Source organism: Anabas testudineus, chromosome 19 (assembly GCF_900324465.2).
Source record: "Anabas testudineus chromosome 19, fAnaTes1.2, whole genome shotgun sequence".
NCBI lineage: Eukaryota > Metazoa > Chordata > Actinopteri > Anabantiformes > Anabantidae > Anabas > Anabas testudineus.
The window spans coordinates 17734705-17753583 of record NC_046628.1 but is presented as its reverse complement, the minus strand read 5'-3'; the positions used below and the strand labels follow the sequence as shown (position 1 = coordinate 17753583).

General features: G+C 42.5%; 1 protein-coding gene across 3 annotated transcripts in view; it reads right to left on the bottom strand.

The window, feature by feature from the left end:
* ankfn1 (ankyrin repeat and fibronectin type III domain containing 1) overlaps positions 1-18879 on the bottom strand; it is an 80126-nt gene that overhangs the window by 47102 nt on the left and 14145 nt on the right. For all 3 annotated transcript variants that reach the window (XM_026350884.2, XM_026350882.2, XM_026350883.2), the window contains exon 6: positions 9794-9831. In XM_026350884.2, the coding sequence (XP_026206669.1) occupies positions 9794-9831 (38 nt within the window). The remainder of the gene's footprint in view (positions 1-9793; positions 9832-18879) is intronic.

The following is an 18879-nucleotide window of genomic DNA, read 5'->3' as shown; positions in this document are numbered from 1 at the left end:
TTAGTCACCGTTCTTCACTTCAGCGTGTCACAAATGACTCAAGTGCAACAATGAGTAATGTTCATCCGAGCTCAGTGTCTCTCAGAGAGCTTGATGTACGTGTTGGGTTCATATCAGAGCGGATTTTAGTTCCTACACGGCTGAAATGACCCAGAGTGTAAAACTCAAACGTAAACAGAGCTTCCAGGTGCTACGGTCGCTTCTTCAGCCTTTTCCTCTTCGTCATCATCATAATCTCTGTTTTATTCATTGTTTTGTGGCTGAGTGAGCATGTTGGTACTTTTCCGTGTTCACTTTATTGAAACCAGTTAATAATCATGAATATGAACGTTTCCAGGACACTAAAACAGGTTAAAAAACACTCTGACCTCTGACCTCCAGCTCTTTAGATTGATGTCAGGAGGTGTCAAATGGTCCAGTACAGATGGAACTGTGAGGAGGACAAGGTAAAATAACACATCTGAATGGAACTCTGGTTCTGTGAGTGACGCATCCTCAGGACGGGGGTGCAGCCCCCCTCCCCAGTAAAAAAGCTGCGAGCCAACTGTTGACCTTGTTGACTGATTAAAATAAAATGATTCTTGGTAAAATTCCTCCTCGTAAGCTGCTCTGCAGTGTTTTGGTGTTTGATCCAGCTATAGAGTCATGGACATTTTGCTCCGCCGGCTCTCTGTGGACTGTATTTTATTGTCTTACTGCTACCTGAGGCCACACGCCCACACCAACACAGACCTTTTGCATTTTCCTTTTTTTTAAACACAGGCTGTTTTCAGTCTGAACGCCCACCAACCACAGCTTAAGTGCCCACAGCAAGAAAAAACAGAGCTTTGAAAAGTGTTGATTTTCACGTGACACAGATATTAAAGCAGAACAATCTAATTTTCCTCTCTGCTGGTGACAAACCTGTGTCTTACATAATGTGTGTATGAGCTGCATGGAGCCCGAGGGGAGCAGGGAAGTGAACATTCAACACATCAGGAAGGAGGCTCATCCAATCAGCCGTTAGATCAGTAACGTCTAACAATGATTCTCATTAAACAGCAAAACGGCTTCAACAATAATCAACTCTTAATTTAGTGACTTACTTCCTGTTCACTGATTAAATGTATCAGTTATAAACTCATGCTTTTATTTTGAAGGTACAGTAAAGCACACTGATAATTTCATAACGGGGGGAGGGGGGGGGGGAGAGGGAGATAGAGAGAGAGAGAGGGAGAGACAGAGGGAGAGGGGAGAGGGAGAGAGAGACAGAGAGAGAGGGAGAGACAGAGAGAGAGAGAGAGGGAGAGAGAGAGAAAGAGGGAGAGAGAGGGAGAGAGAGAGGGAGAGAGAGGGAGAGACAGAGAGGAGAAGAGAGAAGAGAGAGGAGAGAGGACGAGGCAGAGACGAGTAGAGGGAGCGAGGGAGAGGAGGGAGAGAGCAGGAGAGAGAGACAGGAGAGGGAGAGAGACAGAGAGACAGAGAGGAGAGAGGAAGGAGAAGAGGACGAGAAGAGAGAGAGAGAGAGAAAGGGAAGAGAGATAGAGAGAGATAGCAGGGAGAGACGAGAGACAGACGGATGAGACAGAGAGAGAGAGAGCGGAGAGAGCGAGAAAGAGGCAGAGCGATAGAGAGGGAGGACAGAAGAGAGACAGAGAGAAGAGGAGAGAGAGTACTATACGATAGATAGAGAAGAGACGAGAGAGACAGAGAGAAAAGAGAGACAGAGAGAGGGACTAGATAGAGACCAGAGAGTAGAGAAGAGCAGAGAGACGAGAGAGATACAGAGAGAGGAGAGTGTAGAGAGAGACAGAGGAAGAGAGCTACTAGAGAGCGAAGCGCAGAGAAAGTAGAAACTAGGAGAAGAGAGAGAAAGGGAAGAGGGAAGACAAGAAGACAGAACGATAAGGGAGAGAGAGACAGAAGAGAGACAGAGAGAGGAGAGAGATAAGAGAGAGAGAAGAGAGAGCAGAGAGAGAGAGAGAGACAGAGACAGAAGAGAGAGAAGAGCAGAGAGAGAGAGCGAAGAGCAAGAAGAGAGAGACAAGAAGAGAGAGGAAGATGGAGAGAGAGAGAGCAGCGAGAGACAGAGGAAGAAGAGAGGGAGTGAGCAGAGAACGAGGGAGAGAGAGGGAGAGAGAGGAGAGACAGAGAGAGAGACAGAGAGAGGGAGAGGCGAGAGAGACAGAGAGAGAGAGGAGGGGCGAGAGGGAGAGAGGCGAGAGAGAGGAGAGAGAGACAGAGAGAGAGACAGAGAGAGAGAGAGACAGAGAGGGAGAGAGAGAAGAGAGACAGAGAGACAGAGAGAGAGAGACAGAGAGGGAGAGACAGAGAGGAGGACGACCCCTGACCCTAACCACGGCCAACTGGACCCCTGACCAGAGTCCTAACACGTCGTCCTCTGTGGACGTGAGATGCAGCGAACCTGGTTTGAATCAGGTTTGTGGGACAGCTGCTGTGTCTGTGGTAGGATTTTATTTTCAGTTCGGTTCAGGAGGAAACAAAAGACACTGATGAGCTATTGAACAGAAATCTTCAGCAGCAGAGTTCATCAACAAGCTGTTGTTCATGTAGAGCAGCTTCTGAAAACCCGGTACGTGTAGAACAAGTACCGAGATTAAACATGAACTCAAGACAGAGCAGGATTTTCAGGATCTGACTGGGTCACCTTCTACTGAGGAGTGTCTGCTGCTGTATCATCCTCCTCTTTACAAACAGGTCGGGTCCATTTAAATGAGGCCGTGCAAAGACAGCTGTAATTAGTATTTGACATCAGTCATCATGGAATCACACTGTTCAGGGGAAACGCACTGAAGACGTCTGAACAGAGGTTAACTTTAATCTATCACAGCCACTAGTAGGGAGGACTGCAGTAAACATATGTTAAAGCTTTTGCTTTTATAACGTGTTGTTATACATACATTATGTTATCAGGGGCTCCAGCAGATTTCAGGATAACAGGTTCACAGCTGACTTAGAAATAAGATATACTCAAACGGATATACAGCAACTGAAATATGAAACACTCATTACTGATACCTCATATATACTGATATACTATTACTGCTATCTATACTGATATACTAGATACCACTATATGAATCATATACTGATATACACTCATATATATACTGATATATACTGATATATATACTGATATACACTCATATATACTGATATACACTCATATATACTGATATATACTGATATACACTCATATATATACTGATATACACTCATATATATACTATATACTAATATATACTGATATATACTGATATACACTCATACATATACTGATATACACTCATATATATACTGATATACACTCACGTACCACAGGCTTTTAAGGTTGCTGTAGTCAAGCCCCTACTCAAAAAGCCTACTCTGGACTCAGGGGTCTTAGCGAATTATAGACCAATACCCAATCTGCCCTTTATCTCTAAAATCCTTGAAAAGGTAGTTTCTAAGCAATTGTACAACCACCTGCGCAGCAATAACTTGTATGAAGATTTCCAGTCAGGATTTAGAGTACACCATAGTACAGAAACAGCACTGGTAAAGGTCACTAATGATCTTCTATTAGCATCAGACAATTGACTACTCTCTATACTCGTCTTGTTAGATCTTAGTGCTGCATTCGACACTATAGATCACAACATTTTATTACACAGACTGGAACATGTCATTGGAATCAAAGGAACAGCACTAGAGTGGTTTATAAATCGTATCTATCAGATAGATTTCAGTTTGTACACGTTAATGATGAGTCTTCCATGCACAGCAAAGTCAGCTATGGAGTTCCACAGGGATCTGTGCTTGGACCGATTCTTTTCACTTTATATATGTCCCCTTTAGGCAATATTATTAGGAAACACTCTATAAATTTCCATTGTTATGCAGATGATACCCAGCTATATTTATCTATGAAACCAGGAGAAACTAATCAATTAGTCAAACTTCAGGAATGCTTAAAAGACATAAAGGCCTGGATGACCTCCAATTTCCTTCTCGTAAATCCGGACAAGACAGAGGTTATACTGTTTGGGCCTAAAAATCTCAGAGACACTATGTCTAAACACATTCTCACCATTGATGACTTAGTTCTGGCCTCAAGTAATACTGTAAGAAACCTCAGAGTTATCTTTGATCAGGATATCTCCTTCACTTCATACATAAAATAAATCTCTAGAACTGCCTTTTTTCACCTAAGAAACATTAAAGTTAAAATTAGGAGCATCCTGTCCCACAGTGATGCTGAAAAACTAGTCCATGCATTTGTTACTTCCAGACTGGACTATTGTAATTCATTATTAATAGGATGTCCCAATAACTCATTAAAGAGCCTCCAGTTAATCCAAAATGCTGCAGCCAGAGTTCTGACTGGAATTAGCAAGAGAGATCATATTTCTCCAACGTTAGCTTCTCTCCATTGGCTCCCTGTTAAATCCAGAATTGAATTTAAAATTCTTCTCCTAACTTATAAATCCCTTAATAATCAGGCTCCATCTTATCTTAAAGACCTCATAGTTCCTTATCTTCCAAGCAGAACTCTCCGTTCTCAGACTGCAGGTTTACTTGTGGTTCCTAGAGTTTTCAAATGTAGAATGGGAGGCAGAGCCTTTAGCTACCAAGCCCCTCTCCTGTGGAACCAGCTCCTAGTTCAGGATCGGGAGGCAGACACCCTCTCTACATTTAAGACTAGACTTAAAACTTTCCTTTTTTATAAAGCTTATAGTTAGAGATGGATCAGGTGACTCTGAACCATCTCTTAGTTATGCTGATATAGGTTATTCTGCTGGGGGACCTCTACTGATAAACTGAGCTCCTCTCCTCTCTCCTTTCTCCTGTATCAATGCAAATGCCACCATTGCATGTCATTAACTTTGTGTCTTCTCTCTCTTTTAGTTGTGTTTCCTCCTCTCTGTCTCCCTCTCTCTGTACTTTTCTGCAGGTATCCTCGGCCTGGAGCTGTACATCTCCAGAATCCAGTTCATCTGCCCAATGTTCTTGATGCTTGTTGTTGTCTTTATTGCCTGCTGTTCTTTTCTCTCTTCTCTTTCCACTCACCCCAACCAGTCAAGGCAGATGGCCGCCCACTATGAGCCTGGTTCTGCTGGAGGTTTCTTCCTCTAAAGGGAGTTTTTCCTCTCCACTGTTGCCTAAAGCTTGCTCAAATGGGATTGTTGGGTTTTCTCTATAATTTTTTGTATAAATATTTTCTGTAAGGTCTTAAACCTTACACTGTAAAGTGCCTTGAGATAACTTCTGTTGTAAATTGGCGCTATACAAATAAAATTGAATTGAATGAATTGAATTGAAATTGAATCATATATATACTGATATACGCTCATATATATACTGATATTAACTCATATATACTCATATATACTGATATACACTCATATATATACTGATATACACTCATATATACTCATATATACTGATATACACTCATATATATACTGATATACACTGATATACACTCATATATACTGATATACACTCATATATATACTGATATACACTCATATATACTCATATATACTGATATACACTCATATATATACTCATATATACTGATATATACTCATATATACTCATATATTCTGATATATTCATCACAAAATATATCAAGCAAAGAATCCTTCAAATCCTACAACAGTATTTGAAATCTATTAGTAAAATATTCAATACAAATGAGTAAAACTATGTCATTTAAGACCAGTAACTATTCAAATAAACTGGGCGTCCCTGATTTAAGTAAACATCTTCATTTGTGCGACAGTAGCTTAGTGTTTAGTTTCCAGTGGGCTCTGAAGAGGCAGCAACATTAATCTGTTGGACGTGTTTATCTGCTCTCACCTGGATTAACTGTGTTTTTGTTTGCCGTCACTGTCGACTCTTAATTAAACGTGACAGCAAAATACACAGTAATATTAAATGTTAAAACACGGAGAGCTGGCAAACACTCCGAGTATTAATCATTAATGTGCGTAATCCAACAAGCAGAGGAATATTCAGATATTCAACGCTCATTTTCCTCCCACAGAGGAACCATTCAGCTTCACATGAGAAAACATCAACATGTGAAAGATTAACAACCAGGCACAAAGCTGACACCTTCCATTTGAATTAACTTACATAAGAACAAAACTAAAACAGTTACCACCTGTGGCAGTCTTACCTGGACTTTCACATAAATTATAAAACCAACGACCTGTGTCGGGCTGCAACACATCACATCACATCACATCACAGTGCAGAAGTTTAGCAGTAGTAAACATGGTAAAACTTAACTAAGTAAAGTGAGTTGAACTTAACTCAGTTAAGTTTACTCAACTCGACTCAACCAAGACAGGAGCTGCTGGAATCCTCCGGTCCAATCACCAAATGGTGATGGGTGGGAGACGCTGGTTAGGGTTAGAGTTAACCCTGGTTAGAGTTAACCCTAACCCTAACCCTCACCCTAACCCATAACCAGCACAGCAGAGCTGCAGAAGGTCTGAGAGGAATCAGACTTGAACATCAGCAAAAACTGATCAGCAGTCAGTTTTTGAGAAGTAGTTATTTAGTAATATTTGATTTGCCCATTACTTTGTGCTCAGATATGCTTAATGCCTCTGTGACCCATTTACGACCCCCCCAACTTAAAGCTGCAGGTTGACAGACAGTTACCTGCCTTTACTAAAACTGTTGTTACCAACAGAAGGTGGAGGAATAAAACACAAACCATCCAAACGTCCTCAGAGGAGACGCAGAGCTGCAGTTTCTCCAGCGCTGATCAGCTCCACTAAAACTGCTTTCCTTCCTCCTTTCCATCGCCATGGCAACACATAGCCAGCGGTCATTATTCTTAATGGCTACCTTGGGCCTTGCAGTGTGTGTGTGTGTGTGTGTCATACAACAGTTGCTTGCAAAGTGGTAGTCGACAGAGTCTAACAATCCCACTTCAATGACCCCCATGAGGTAAAGTGTGCTATACTGATGGTGATGTGTGCGTCTCCGTGTTCTACACGCTGCTCTGCAGACAGGGTTCAGTAGAGCTGCAGATCTGTGAAATGATCGAGATGTTGATGTTTCACAATGTTCTGGTCCTTGAATCAGCTGCATGTAAATCACAGCGTTTGTCTGTCTGACTCATAAGAAACCGAGTACATCCTGAACAGCATCTCATCCAGTTACAACACACTTCATTAATTCCACACATTTATCTAGAGTCACTGAAACTAAATCAACATGGGAAGTAGAGTGCTCACGCTGCAGTGTCAGTGAGAAAACAGGGAGGTTGAGCTGAAGACAATGAAATGTTCAGTGGTTCGTACACAGGCTGCAATTAGCACTGAAACACAGCTGAGGGCTTTTAACTGTAGTAGTATTTTCAAATACTACAACTACGAAAATGTATTTGATCTGAAACATTTAATTGGGTTGTAAATGTGCACATATGTATATAAAAGGGTGTAACATTTACAACCCTGAACATTTGTACAAGCGAAACACGACGTTCAATAACATATAAACCTCTTTTAGTTCAAGTCGTCCGTCAGTCTCGGACTCAAACTCGCTCACTCACCCACACACACCTGTCAGAGAACTGAGTGAATTCATTTAAATCACATTAGTGCAGCCTTCAGAAACTCCTGTAGGTTCAGCTGAGATATGAACACTTGTACGGCTCAATGACAGAAAACACTACAAACAACCCATAATGCACCACTCTCAGTTACTGGTCCCATTCAAAAACACATCTGATGCTATTCCTGAAATTTAAGACTAAGAGTCCCATGTTCCTGAACATATTAAGTAAAACAGTAGAACACCAGTTGTAATACCTACGTGTTGATGGATGAATCCACTGCTTGTGTTTACAACTTTAATCCAACCTCAGTCTAATCACCTGATGATGAAGCAGAGCACACAGATACTGTAGAAAACAAAACACAACAAACAAGGAGAAGAAAGGAGAAAGGACAGGATTCAGATGGACTGCTCCCCGTTTTTAATCCTCACAACAAACGTCTGATCTGCTTTTCAGCTGATTCACAGTGATTCACTCTCCCTCTGACATGAGAACCATGCTGTAGAGAGGTAAAACTTATTTTTGGGTTTTGAGCTTGGGCACAGCAGCAGGTCAGAAAAAAAAGAGGTTCAGGACATAAGGTGTGGATCGTCTTCATTTTCTGTCTGTTGTCCTAACTCGATATAACTGGGTGGGTTGGAGCCTCACTGTGGTTTCAGTTGTCAGTCTGTCAGCTGTGTGCTGCAGTGCAGGTACGAGAATGGTAAAAGAAACGGAGCTGCAGATGACAGCAGCTGGATCCAAATGATCTGCACTAATTTAATGTAAAAAGCAAAACAACCTCCAGTGTGAAAGACAGGAGGTGGAAGCAGTAACCTGGCACCTGAAGATAAACAGCTCAGTGTTGGTTTCCTTCAGAGCATGTCTCACTTCTTTTTAGACTTTCCATAATGTTAAGTTCCCCCACAGCTGAGTCTCTATTACTTACTACAGTAAATCAAACCTCTCAGGCTCAGTACCATCAGTTCTAACCTCCCAAACCTGACTCTTCTTGTCATTTACCGAGGGGCTGATTAGGATTTCTAGCTACATTTAACCAACAATCTAACTGATAAAATCATCTTCAAAGAGAACTGAGAGCAACTATTCCTCCTATCCATCACCACACTGTTAAAATCAGTGCAGCACAAACGGACATCTTCCCTTTTTCCTTCCACACACTGAGCTCCTGCTGATCTATGTATGTTACACATAAAGTAACTGTGAATAAAAGCATCTGTTAAATGACTAGATGTAAATCGAGGTAAGAGGTAAAACACTATAGGAAAGTTAGTATTTTATAGGAGGAGGAGAAAACTGAGAACTGTGCATAAAAAAAGATTAAATACATTTTCTGAGGTTTTCTTGATGAAACATCTTTTATGAGTCCCTCTGCGCTCGTGGCCATGAAAATCTATTAGTGCCACCTCAATAAAAAGACAGGCTAATAACTAAAATAAAAACATCAGCTGCCTGACAATTAAAATCAGCCAGGCTTTACACAACAGGTTGTGAAGTCGGAGTCAAGGACTGCTCAGACGTACTGTGTTTGATCCAAACATGACGTGTTGTGATAGTTTTATTTGTTCATTCTGATCAGAGCAAACACGTCACAAATGTCTGTCACACCACAATTCAAGGTATTTTATTCAAATAAAACTGATCCACAAACGTCCACTGTGAAGCAGCAAGAGTCTCCTGAAGAACCTGATTCTGTCTAAATGACAATGACAATATTCACTCAGCAGCTGGCAGCAGACGTTTATTTCAATGATCCATATCTCAATACACACCGGCTGGTTGTAGGAACCAGTGGTTCCAGTATTTGTTTGTGACTGGACTCTAGAGTCTGTGTTCAGATCTGCCCAAACCAATGATTCTGTCAGGAGTCAGATTTCAGGACGCAGGTTTCACAGATTGAGCTCTCTCAGAACTCTTCACCTGCAGGTCGAGGTTTCTTCTGCTCAGTGAACAGCACCAGCATTATTTCACCCCATTGTGTGAAAATGGAAAACAATAAGAACGTATAATGTGGTTTCTTAGACCGCCGTCTCAGAAAAGAAGAGGTCATGACTCTTTTATTAAATCACGACTTATTGTTCGGGGCTCAGAGAAACGTTTCACAGAGAAACAGAAGGAGCTACAGTACAACTTTCAGTTATCAGAGAGAAGGTTTGAGCTCAGAAAAGAATGAAAACTAAATGAATCAGTGCTTCAGAACTCAAACAGCTTCCTGCTGCTGAAATAACTTACTTTTTCCTGGTGTCGTATCTTCCGACGGTTCCCAGGCTCTGTGAAGGAGACACAAAAGACGATGATCAGTTTCTGTGCAGCATCATGCAGATGCACATTACACCACCGTGAACGATTCTACACTTGTGTCCACAGAAAGGGTGTCACACATATAATCACTGCTTTGTCTTCAACCACACGACATCACACGTGCAGCTGCAGCATTCATATATTCACCGATTCACACAGGTCTGAGCTGTGGTCCTGGATTTATCCAACTAATAAGAGAAGAATCTATAAGATGAATGTCAAACTGTGACGGAAGCTGGAAAAGATTTAGCATCATTATTGAACACGTTGTATTATTAATAGCGAGAATAGAAAGCTCCTTCTGAGCTGCATCTTCAGCTTGATTCTATTTAAAAGACTAAATCTGTTTTACATGTAAACTGAAAATGCACCTAAATGATGAACTGTATGGATAAATTGGCAATTCTCCATACGAACAATATGTTAACTGCTGGAAATAGGACTTTATAAATGTGTCTGTAAGATATAACCCATTAAATCAGTCCTCAGAAGACCCTGCTCTGGTACTATACCGTATAGTGCAGTGTTGATGGTGTGCACCCACTCATTTAGAGTGAAAACATCAATAAAGAAAGTACTTTTGGAAAATTAACAGCTGCTCAGTTTTGTGTGTGTGGGAGGAATGTGAATGGTTTGGTAGGAGACTGTTTTTCTTGATGCATGAAAGCAGATTTAACAAACTGGTCTAAGTACAGCAGCCAGTGCCCGGAGGACCCCGGGGTGTATGTATCAGCAGCAGTGAGTGTGAAGGATGCAGCGGAGAGAAGGGTCGGGTTGATTCAGTGGTAGGATGGCCGCGTTTGGGAGACGGTGGGCGGGGGGCAATACTCTGTCGCCTTGACAACTGCAGATGATGCTCTGAGGGAAAATTGCTATGTGTACTCAAGTGCTCAGTTTGGTTCTGGGGTGTACTCCCTCCTCTCCACCTCAAGGACACTGGGAATGCCTACAGAAGAACAAATGAACTGCCCAGCAGGGAACCTCCGTATCTGTGACCTCTCCTCTGTCGTTGACTCCTCACTCAACTTCTGAAGGTCCGTCACATCAACAAGCCTTTAAATGACCTGACACCACCAACAGCTGGATACCGTCCGTCACTGTCTTCCAAAATTAAATCACTGCTAGACAAATATGAAGTGCTACACACAGCTAAGATGAAGGTTTGGCAGTGACGTACGGGAACAAGGCCAATTCTTTGTTCGTTGAATATGAAAGAATCTGAATTCCAGGTTTTATTTCATGCTATTTACACACAGATCCAATAAAAAACAGAACGTAGAACCCTTTTTACTGATTTTTACTTAATTTTAAAGGCACCATGTGTAAAATGGGAAAGAATTAGTGTGATCTAGTGGTGAGACTGCAGAATGCAGCCTTCTGAGGACCATCACACCCCAGAACTACCGTTTCCAAGCGAGAGGGAGCCCACGTTGTGTGAGAGGTGTCATGTTTAGATGACAAGTACACACTTCACAGGGAGTCTCGCTACAGCAATTCATTTAAACAGTGAAAACTCTGTTTTAATTAGCCTGACTCACTTTAATCAAACTTTCATAAATCTCCACTGTATTTTATACAGATTCAAATTTATCTTCATTTTCTAATATAACTGGATGTGCAGCAGTGTGGGAGGTCTCGTACGTGCTGTGACAGCTGCAAGCGGGTGTAGACAGGAGGAAGGTGGTTATTAGTGGATATTGTTCTCATCTTTTTCTTTACCACGGTCAGGTCTGTTCTGCTGTTTATGGATCGTGACAATCCAGCAGGAAGTGCTCCGTGCTGCAGGGACCAGCTACATACAGTGAGAAACAGCTCGGCAGGTCTTTAATGTCACACACACACGAACACAATGACAAAAGAGGAAAGTGTGTGTGACACAAACATAACAAAATAACACGAAAGACAAACAGATAACTCAACATTTAATTTTAATCTGATACACCTTAGTTTTATGAAGTTTATAACCTAAAACATTAAAATAATGGGAGGATGTGAGTTTGATGCATCACTCGACTGGTTTAATGAACGGTTCACATGAGGCTGTACAGCAAAGTGACAAAGTGGAGCATCTTCCCTCATACACAATCTTTGAGTACAGTCCACTGTGTCCAAATCATTTTTTAAATCTAATGTTCACCGTCCTGTAGTACAACGCTCGAGTTTAACAAGCTAAAGACAACTAATGATTCTCAAAAGTGATGAATGCAAATGTCTCAGTTTTGTTTCTTCCTGAATTAATAATTAAACATGTTTTTTACGTCCTACATCTTTTATCCAGTTGAATCCGATGCTACTGGCTGTGGTAGCGCTGGACTCTGCCGTCCCTCGGAATAAACTCATCCTGGATCCACAGTGAGGGAGAAAACCCGTCACCGGCTGGTTTCATCTTTTTATTTCTGTCTGCCTTCCTCTCGAAGCCTCGCCGTTAAATGTCACCTTCACTTTCTCTTCCTGTTTCTAAGAACTCTCAATCAGCCCAAAGTACATTTCAATTTCCTGCCAGGATGTTTGTCTGCACCGATGGTCCTTCACCGGGGTTCTCTCCGTTGTTCGTAACAGAGCAGCAGCGGTTCTCTTCAGACGCGTCAGACATGTTGTTCAGGCTGAAGGATCAATTTGTTTTCTAATGACGTTCACTTCCAGCGTGTGTGCTAAATAAAGTGCCACTGATTAGATGACGTGAGTGTGTATTTACTCCACGATCGTCACCGCTGCACACGGACCAAGACGGAGATGACGACTAGTTAACAAACAGACTTTTTAAATTTCTTGTCAAGACATTCATCTAATTTGTCAAGTGAGTGACTGGAGTCCGTCATCTGTGCTGACCTGAATCAAAGCTTCTTCCTGTCACCATCTCACTTCTTTCACTCTGCTGCTATTTCTGTGAATGTCAAGATGTCCGGCATGTTTGTCTCCTGCTGACCAGACAGGACGCCCTCTCTTTAATGTCAGAGGACGTCCTCTCTGCCGACAAAGTGATGGACGCCGACCAGACTGTGGTTTCAATCAATACTGCTCAGTGACTGGCTGCAGCAGACAGCAGAGCGCTGAAAGGTCATGCCTAAACCTTTTCCTGTACGTCTGTGTGTGTGTGCGTCATGTGTCTTTTACTAACATTGACATTCATCACTCAGTTATTTTTACAAAAGCATGTACAGACAGTGTTCTACAAAAAGGCTTAAACCAGTTTTTACAAACCTTCTCTGATAGAGAGAAAACAACAAGGGTTGGTTGGTTGGTGGATGATCGGAGTTAAAGACTCATCACTTCCCTTTTTAAAAACAAGTCACTTCTTTACCACTAAGCTCAATTTCTATTTTGGGTTGAGCCACAAAGATTCACAGGTCCAGAGCATTTCATCACCTGTGCTGTGAACATGTAGCCACAGATTTGTACAGGACAGCTCCACATTTAATCATTTAGCAACAAAAATCATATCTGCAGCAGGATGTTCTGTTCTTCAGCATGTTCAAGTAAAAATACAAAAACTAGGTCCCAGCGAGAGGCCGCAGTGCCAAACTGCCAGCGTGTGAGACGACTTCATCTCAGTGGTAACAGAGTGTGTGTCCACAGAGAACCCTGTCAGCAGAACCCGACCTTATACCAGGAGAACAACACATCAAATGTTCATATTCCGTTCAACAATCTTCATCTTAAATGAACGTATTCTATTAGGTTTCATCACATGAGGCAAAGTAATGAAAAAGGAACATTTTGATATGACATTTCAGAAAATCCTCCTCTTAGCCACATCCCCAGAGAACAGTGGTGATGAATCATCACAATTATTCAAAAAAAGAGCATTTAATGTCAAAGTGCTCTTTAACACTGGACGTTTTGTTCCCCTGTCAGACAAATTACCGAGTTTAAGTCATCTGTGGAGTGCAGCAGGAAAATAACCTTCAAACCTCTAAAAAGGCCCCAACATTAAAACCACTGGAGGAGAACTGAAGAACGGATGCCGTTCTTAGAAAACATACAGGGGGTTCACTGTAAATACTGATGTGAACAGATAAAAACTGGTCATGAATTAGTTTTACTTGGGGCCTGAGATCTAGAACGGTCGTCGGTCGTCGGTCGATCCACATTCGTGCAGCTGTAATTTGAACCAATATAACCTCGTACCCCCACACAGCCCATCTACCTGCAGGCCTCACCACTGTACCACTAATTTGAACTAATATACCCCTGCTCTCACTTTCACTCACCACACTTCTCTCTCGGCCGATGGAGTCTGACCGCAGACAGCTGAGCCCCCCCTCCCTCCCCGTGGGTCCCTCCAGCTCCACTACTTCTCACTTCACCTTGCTAATTTGAACAAGGCTTTATTTTCATATTTGTCAGAGGCTGAACTGTAGCGGGCTTGTTGGCCTCTCCCCGGGGTTAATTGGTGCAGCAATGCCAGCATTCATGGCTGGGCGAGGAGCCTGCAGACGGGGGAGGCTGAGCCGTCCCTCCTGGCAGCGGCCGCCGGCTCTGGCACCTCGAGCGCTGGGTGAGTGACAAGCTGACTGGCGTGGGCATCGATCGGGTAAGGCGCAGTTAACGCTTGCTGGACTTCAGCACATGTCAGAGTCCAGACTGGAACAGAGGGAAGGACTGAGCGATTCAGAGCTGCACATGGAAGTCAGCCACAGTGGTACCACGAGGTCCAACGATCAGTACGAAACCAGAACCAAAGCCTCAGGTTTCCTCAATAACAACAGTAGAATAAAGGCATAAAGACAAGACACCAACATACGTTAGTTATTGTAGCGTGGTCGCTGAGGCCTGGAGGAATCTCTATCCATGGTGCTGAGCAGCACAGTAGCAGGAGACGTCACATTTTCTACATCAATCACTACACAACCACATTTTAAATATGTTTTAACCACTTTAAATCCTGTTTGTAGTTAGTTTAAGCTGCGGTTGGGTTAGTTAACTGTTGGGTTAGTTAACTGTTGGGTTAGTTAACTGTTGGGTTAGTTAACCGTGGGGTTAGTTAACCGTGGGGTTAGTTAACTGTGGAGTTAGTTAACTGTGGGGTTAGTTAACTGTGGGGTTAGTTAACTGTTGGGTTAGTTAACGGTTGGGTTAGTTAACTGTTGGGTTAGTTAACTGTTGGGTTAGTTAACTGTTGGGTTAGTTAACTGTGGGGTTAGTTAACTGTGGGGTTAGTTAACTGTGGGGTTAGTTAACTGTGGGGTTAGTTAACTGTGGGGTTAGTTAACTGTGGGGTTAGTTAACTGCGGGTTTAGTTAACTGTGGGGTTAGTTAACTGTTGGGTTAGTTAACGGTTGGGTTAGTTAACTGCAGGGTTAGTTAACTGCGGGGTTAGTTAACGTTGGGTTAGTTAACTGCGGGGTTAGTTAACTGCGGGTTTAGTTAACTGTGGGGTTAGTTAACTGTTGGGTTAGTTAACGGTTGGGTTAGTTAACTGCAGGGTTAGTTAACTGCGGGGTTAGTTAACGTTGGGTTAGTTAACTGCGGGGTTAGTTAACTGCGGGTTTAGTTAACTGCGGGTTTAGTTAACTGTTGGGTTAGTTAACTGTGGGGTTAGTTAACTGTGGAGTTAGTTAACTGTTGGGTTAGTTAACTGTGGAGTTAGTTAACTGTTGGGTTAGTTAACTGTGGGGTTAGTTAACTGTGGAGTTAGTTAACTGTGTTGGGTTAGTTAACTGTGGGGTTAACTGTTGGGTTAGTTAACTGTGGGGTTAGTTAACTGTTGGGTTAGTTAACTGTGGGGTTAGTTAACTGTGGAGTTAGTTAACTGTTGGGTTAGTTAACTGTTGGGTTAGTTAACTGTGGGGTTAGTTAACTGTTGGGGTTAGTTAACTGTGGGGTTAGTTAACTGTGGAGTTAGTTAACTGTTGGGTTAGTTAACTGTTGGGTTAGTTAACTGTTGGGAATAAACTAGAGGTGATGAACTGGTTGAAATCTGCTCAGGGTTCAGAGCAGGAGGAGCTCCTGTGCCTCCTCCCCTCATAAAACTACTGGGGTGTTAATCTTTTCGGCTTCTCTGACATCTGAATGTCTTAAATTAAATCCATCATTCTTGTGGTTTACATTTTTATCTAGGTTCTAAATACACTGACGTGCTTCTATCCACTCACACACATGATCTCACCTTTACTACAAACACTGAATCACTCAGAATCTACTTCTGTTCAACGTTTAGTTGTTTGCTCACCTCGTCCTCCTGAAAACAACTTCCCTGCACTTCTACGTTCAGACTGCGGTGAAACTTAACATGAGTCGTTTTTACTTCTGCAGTAAATAGCAGGTAAATAAAGCGAGTAATAAAGTCTTGAAATGTGCATCATAAAGTCCTGTTTGGTTTCTGGAACGCCTGAAACCAGTGGGTTAAATCAAATCCCACTGTATTTACTAGACGACTAAACTGTCCTCTCTGAATACCTGCAGTGCAGGAGCTGAGGATTTCTTCCAGCTTCAGACTGCAGTAAAACATGAGGAAACGTCGAGTGAGCGACTGCAGCCATCCTCGTTTGTTTATGCAGTCCCTTCATATCATGCAGACACACACTCCTGAGGTGGAGGGCGGTGGCGGCAGTGGGGGGCAGAGGCACCAATCATCCGCTCTAACCTGTGTTTTTTTAAGGAGTTAGGCTTAATATGATGGCAGGCTGAATTTATGGAGCCAATATTTCATGGTGCAGTGATTCATGGAGGATTTGGTGCAGTGAAGCAGCTTAATGGATGTTCAGAAAGACTTGCTTGACTTGTGCCCTGATATGATTAGCCCCCAGGGAGTACGGCTCCTTAATACACCACTGTGCCAGTTTGTGTACAAAGACGGCGAGTCGGTCCTGAGAGTAAACAGGACACATACAGAAATCCCTCCTATACTGGACTCTATGTATGGAATGTGTAGTTCTACTTCACGTGGTCCAAATGAGCACAAACAGGCGCCTGCTTCCAGGCATCACTTTCCGTCACATCACCTCGTCACTAATGAACCATTAATCTGTCGGCTCCCTGATCAATCAGTCAGGACTCGTTAGGTCAAGCTGCCCCACCAGAAGACAGCACGTGTCCCGGGTTTGATCACATCTTAAAAAAGGATGCTGAGCAATCTAATCGTCATAAAGTCCAGTTCTGAAAATTTCAAGTCAAAGAAAAGCTGCTGTTTAATTTCTCTACAAGAACTTCATGTCTATTTCTCTGTCACAACATCTGCTGTTCACTTTATTTCCTGCTTCCTGAACATCACACATCTCCTCACAGAGATGATGCACAACAATAACAATATTCCTGCAGCACATTTAAAAGAGCACCTGAGTTTAATGAAATGTTAAGGCTCATGTTAATCTTAATTATTTGAATAAAACTAAAATCCTATACATATCAGAGTTCACGAGTGGCTTTCCTCCTGCACCAAAACAGTTTGAGAAATGCTGATGTGGTTCAAAAGTGATAAAAGACCAAACAATCATAATCACAGCCCCCACATGTCCAAATTCAGGCAGTTTTGTTTTCAGTCTGCAGGAGATGAGCACATTGTCTGAACTGTATGGAAATGCACCTGTTGACTCAGGAAGACAGACAACCAGGGTCACAATATCTATTAGAGAGATAAAGAACTACAACCGCCTCCTCAGCCCTGAGAAGATTGCCTCTGCCAACTCGTGTGTCACACACACAGTCTCCACTATACTCACAAGTCATTCTCTATAACTTCTTTGTAAGATTAATCGTGTTTCACAGCATCAATCTACATCAGCACCATCAGCCAGCAGATCAATTTACTGTCTGGATTTCCTCAGGCAGTCAAATGTTTTTTCTCTGCTGATGGAAAAGGTGCAGTTGGAGGGAGGGAGACAGCTGGCAGCTCAGACTCAGTCTGATTAAATTGTCACAGCTCTTCTCAAAGTTTCCGCTCCAGATTTAAAAGCTTTAAGCTCAGCTCAGAGTGTAAGAACGTATTTATTCCATTTCCAGCAGGAGGGTCCTGAGAGGTGAGGAGGTGAGGGGAAGACGAGCTCGCCCCCTGCTGGAGGTGGAGAGACCAGCACCCAAACTGTTGACAGGAGAAGGGAACCACACATGAAGACCGTCACCGCAGAGGTGCTTTGTATTCTGGATGTCTTAATGGAAACCACAGTGCAGCTAGACGGCCAACCTCCATTTGTCTCCTATCAGTTCAGAGAACTCTGGGAGGACACTCGAAGGGCAGGGGAGCACTCATCATGTGCAGTCAGGTGTGTTTGTTTGCTTGTGATGGATTTATCAAGGTGTGTGTGTTTTCTTTGTTCAGATTTTATCAGTGGTTGTTTTGTGTTTGCTCCTCTGCTCGCTGTCTTTAATGTGACATGCACTGAGCTTTGGTTCAACCTGAGATTAAATGAGAGGACTGCTCCTGTGGAAGGTAGTAGATGGAACCTTGACCTCGATGTTTTCTAGATTTCTGCAGCACTGTCCTTGAAAGACTCTGGTATTGTGCAAAACAACTGAGCAGCTAACGGAGCCAACTGCAGGCCGTTACAGTGTCTTCTTAGGATAAATACATAAACCTGTGTTCTGGGTCTATATGACAGAAAGAATCCTAGTTATTTGAGGAGCTGCAGGAGATGAATTCATGCACAAAGTGTTACTGTGAAAGGTTCAAATCATCACTATTGCAAAGCTGAGTTTTCCCTGTCACCGTCTTTTGTACCATGCACAAGGTCAGTCAAAAGAGAACTTCTCCTCCCACAGCTTTCCTAGAAATCAGCAGAACAGAAAATTGAAAAATAAAAGCTTTTGCTCACAGGCCTTAAATCAGAGAGTTTGGTTTGAGCCTGGAGTCACCAGTAAACTTGGACCCTGTTCTTCGTCAGACATGTAGGAATGTTTTGGAACTCGCTGCCAAATCGTTCCACATTTTTCATGTGAATCTATAAAAACTCCGAACAATGAGCACATCTGGTCTTATTTTGACTTGTATTGATTTGCTGTATAAATTATACAGTCAGCCACTGAGCCGTTCACGAGAAACAAAAACAACCTCAGGGAGACAAATTGATTCTCTGGAGATG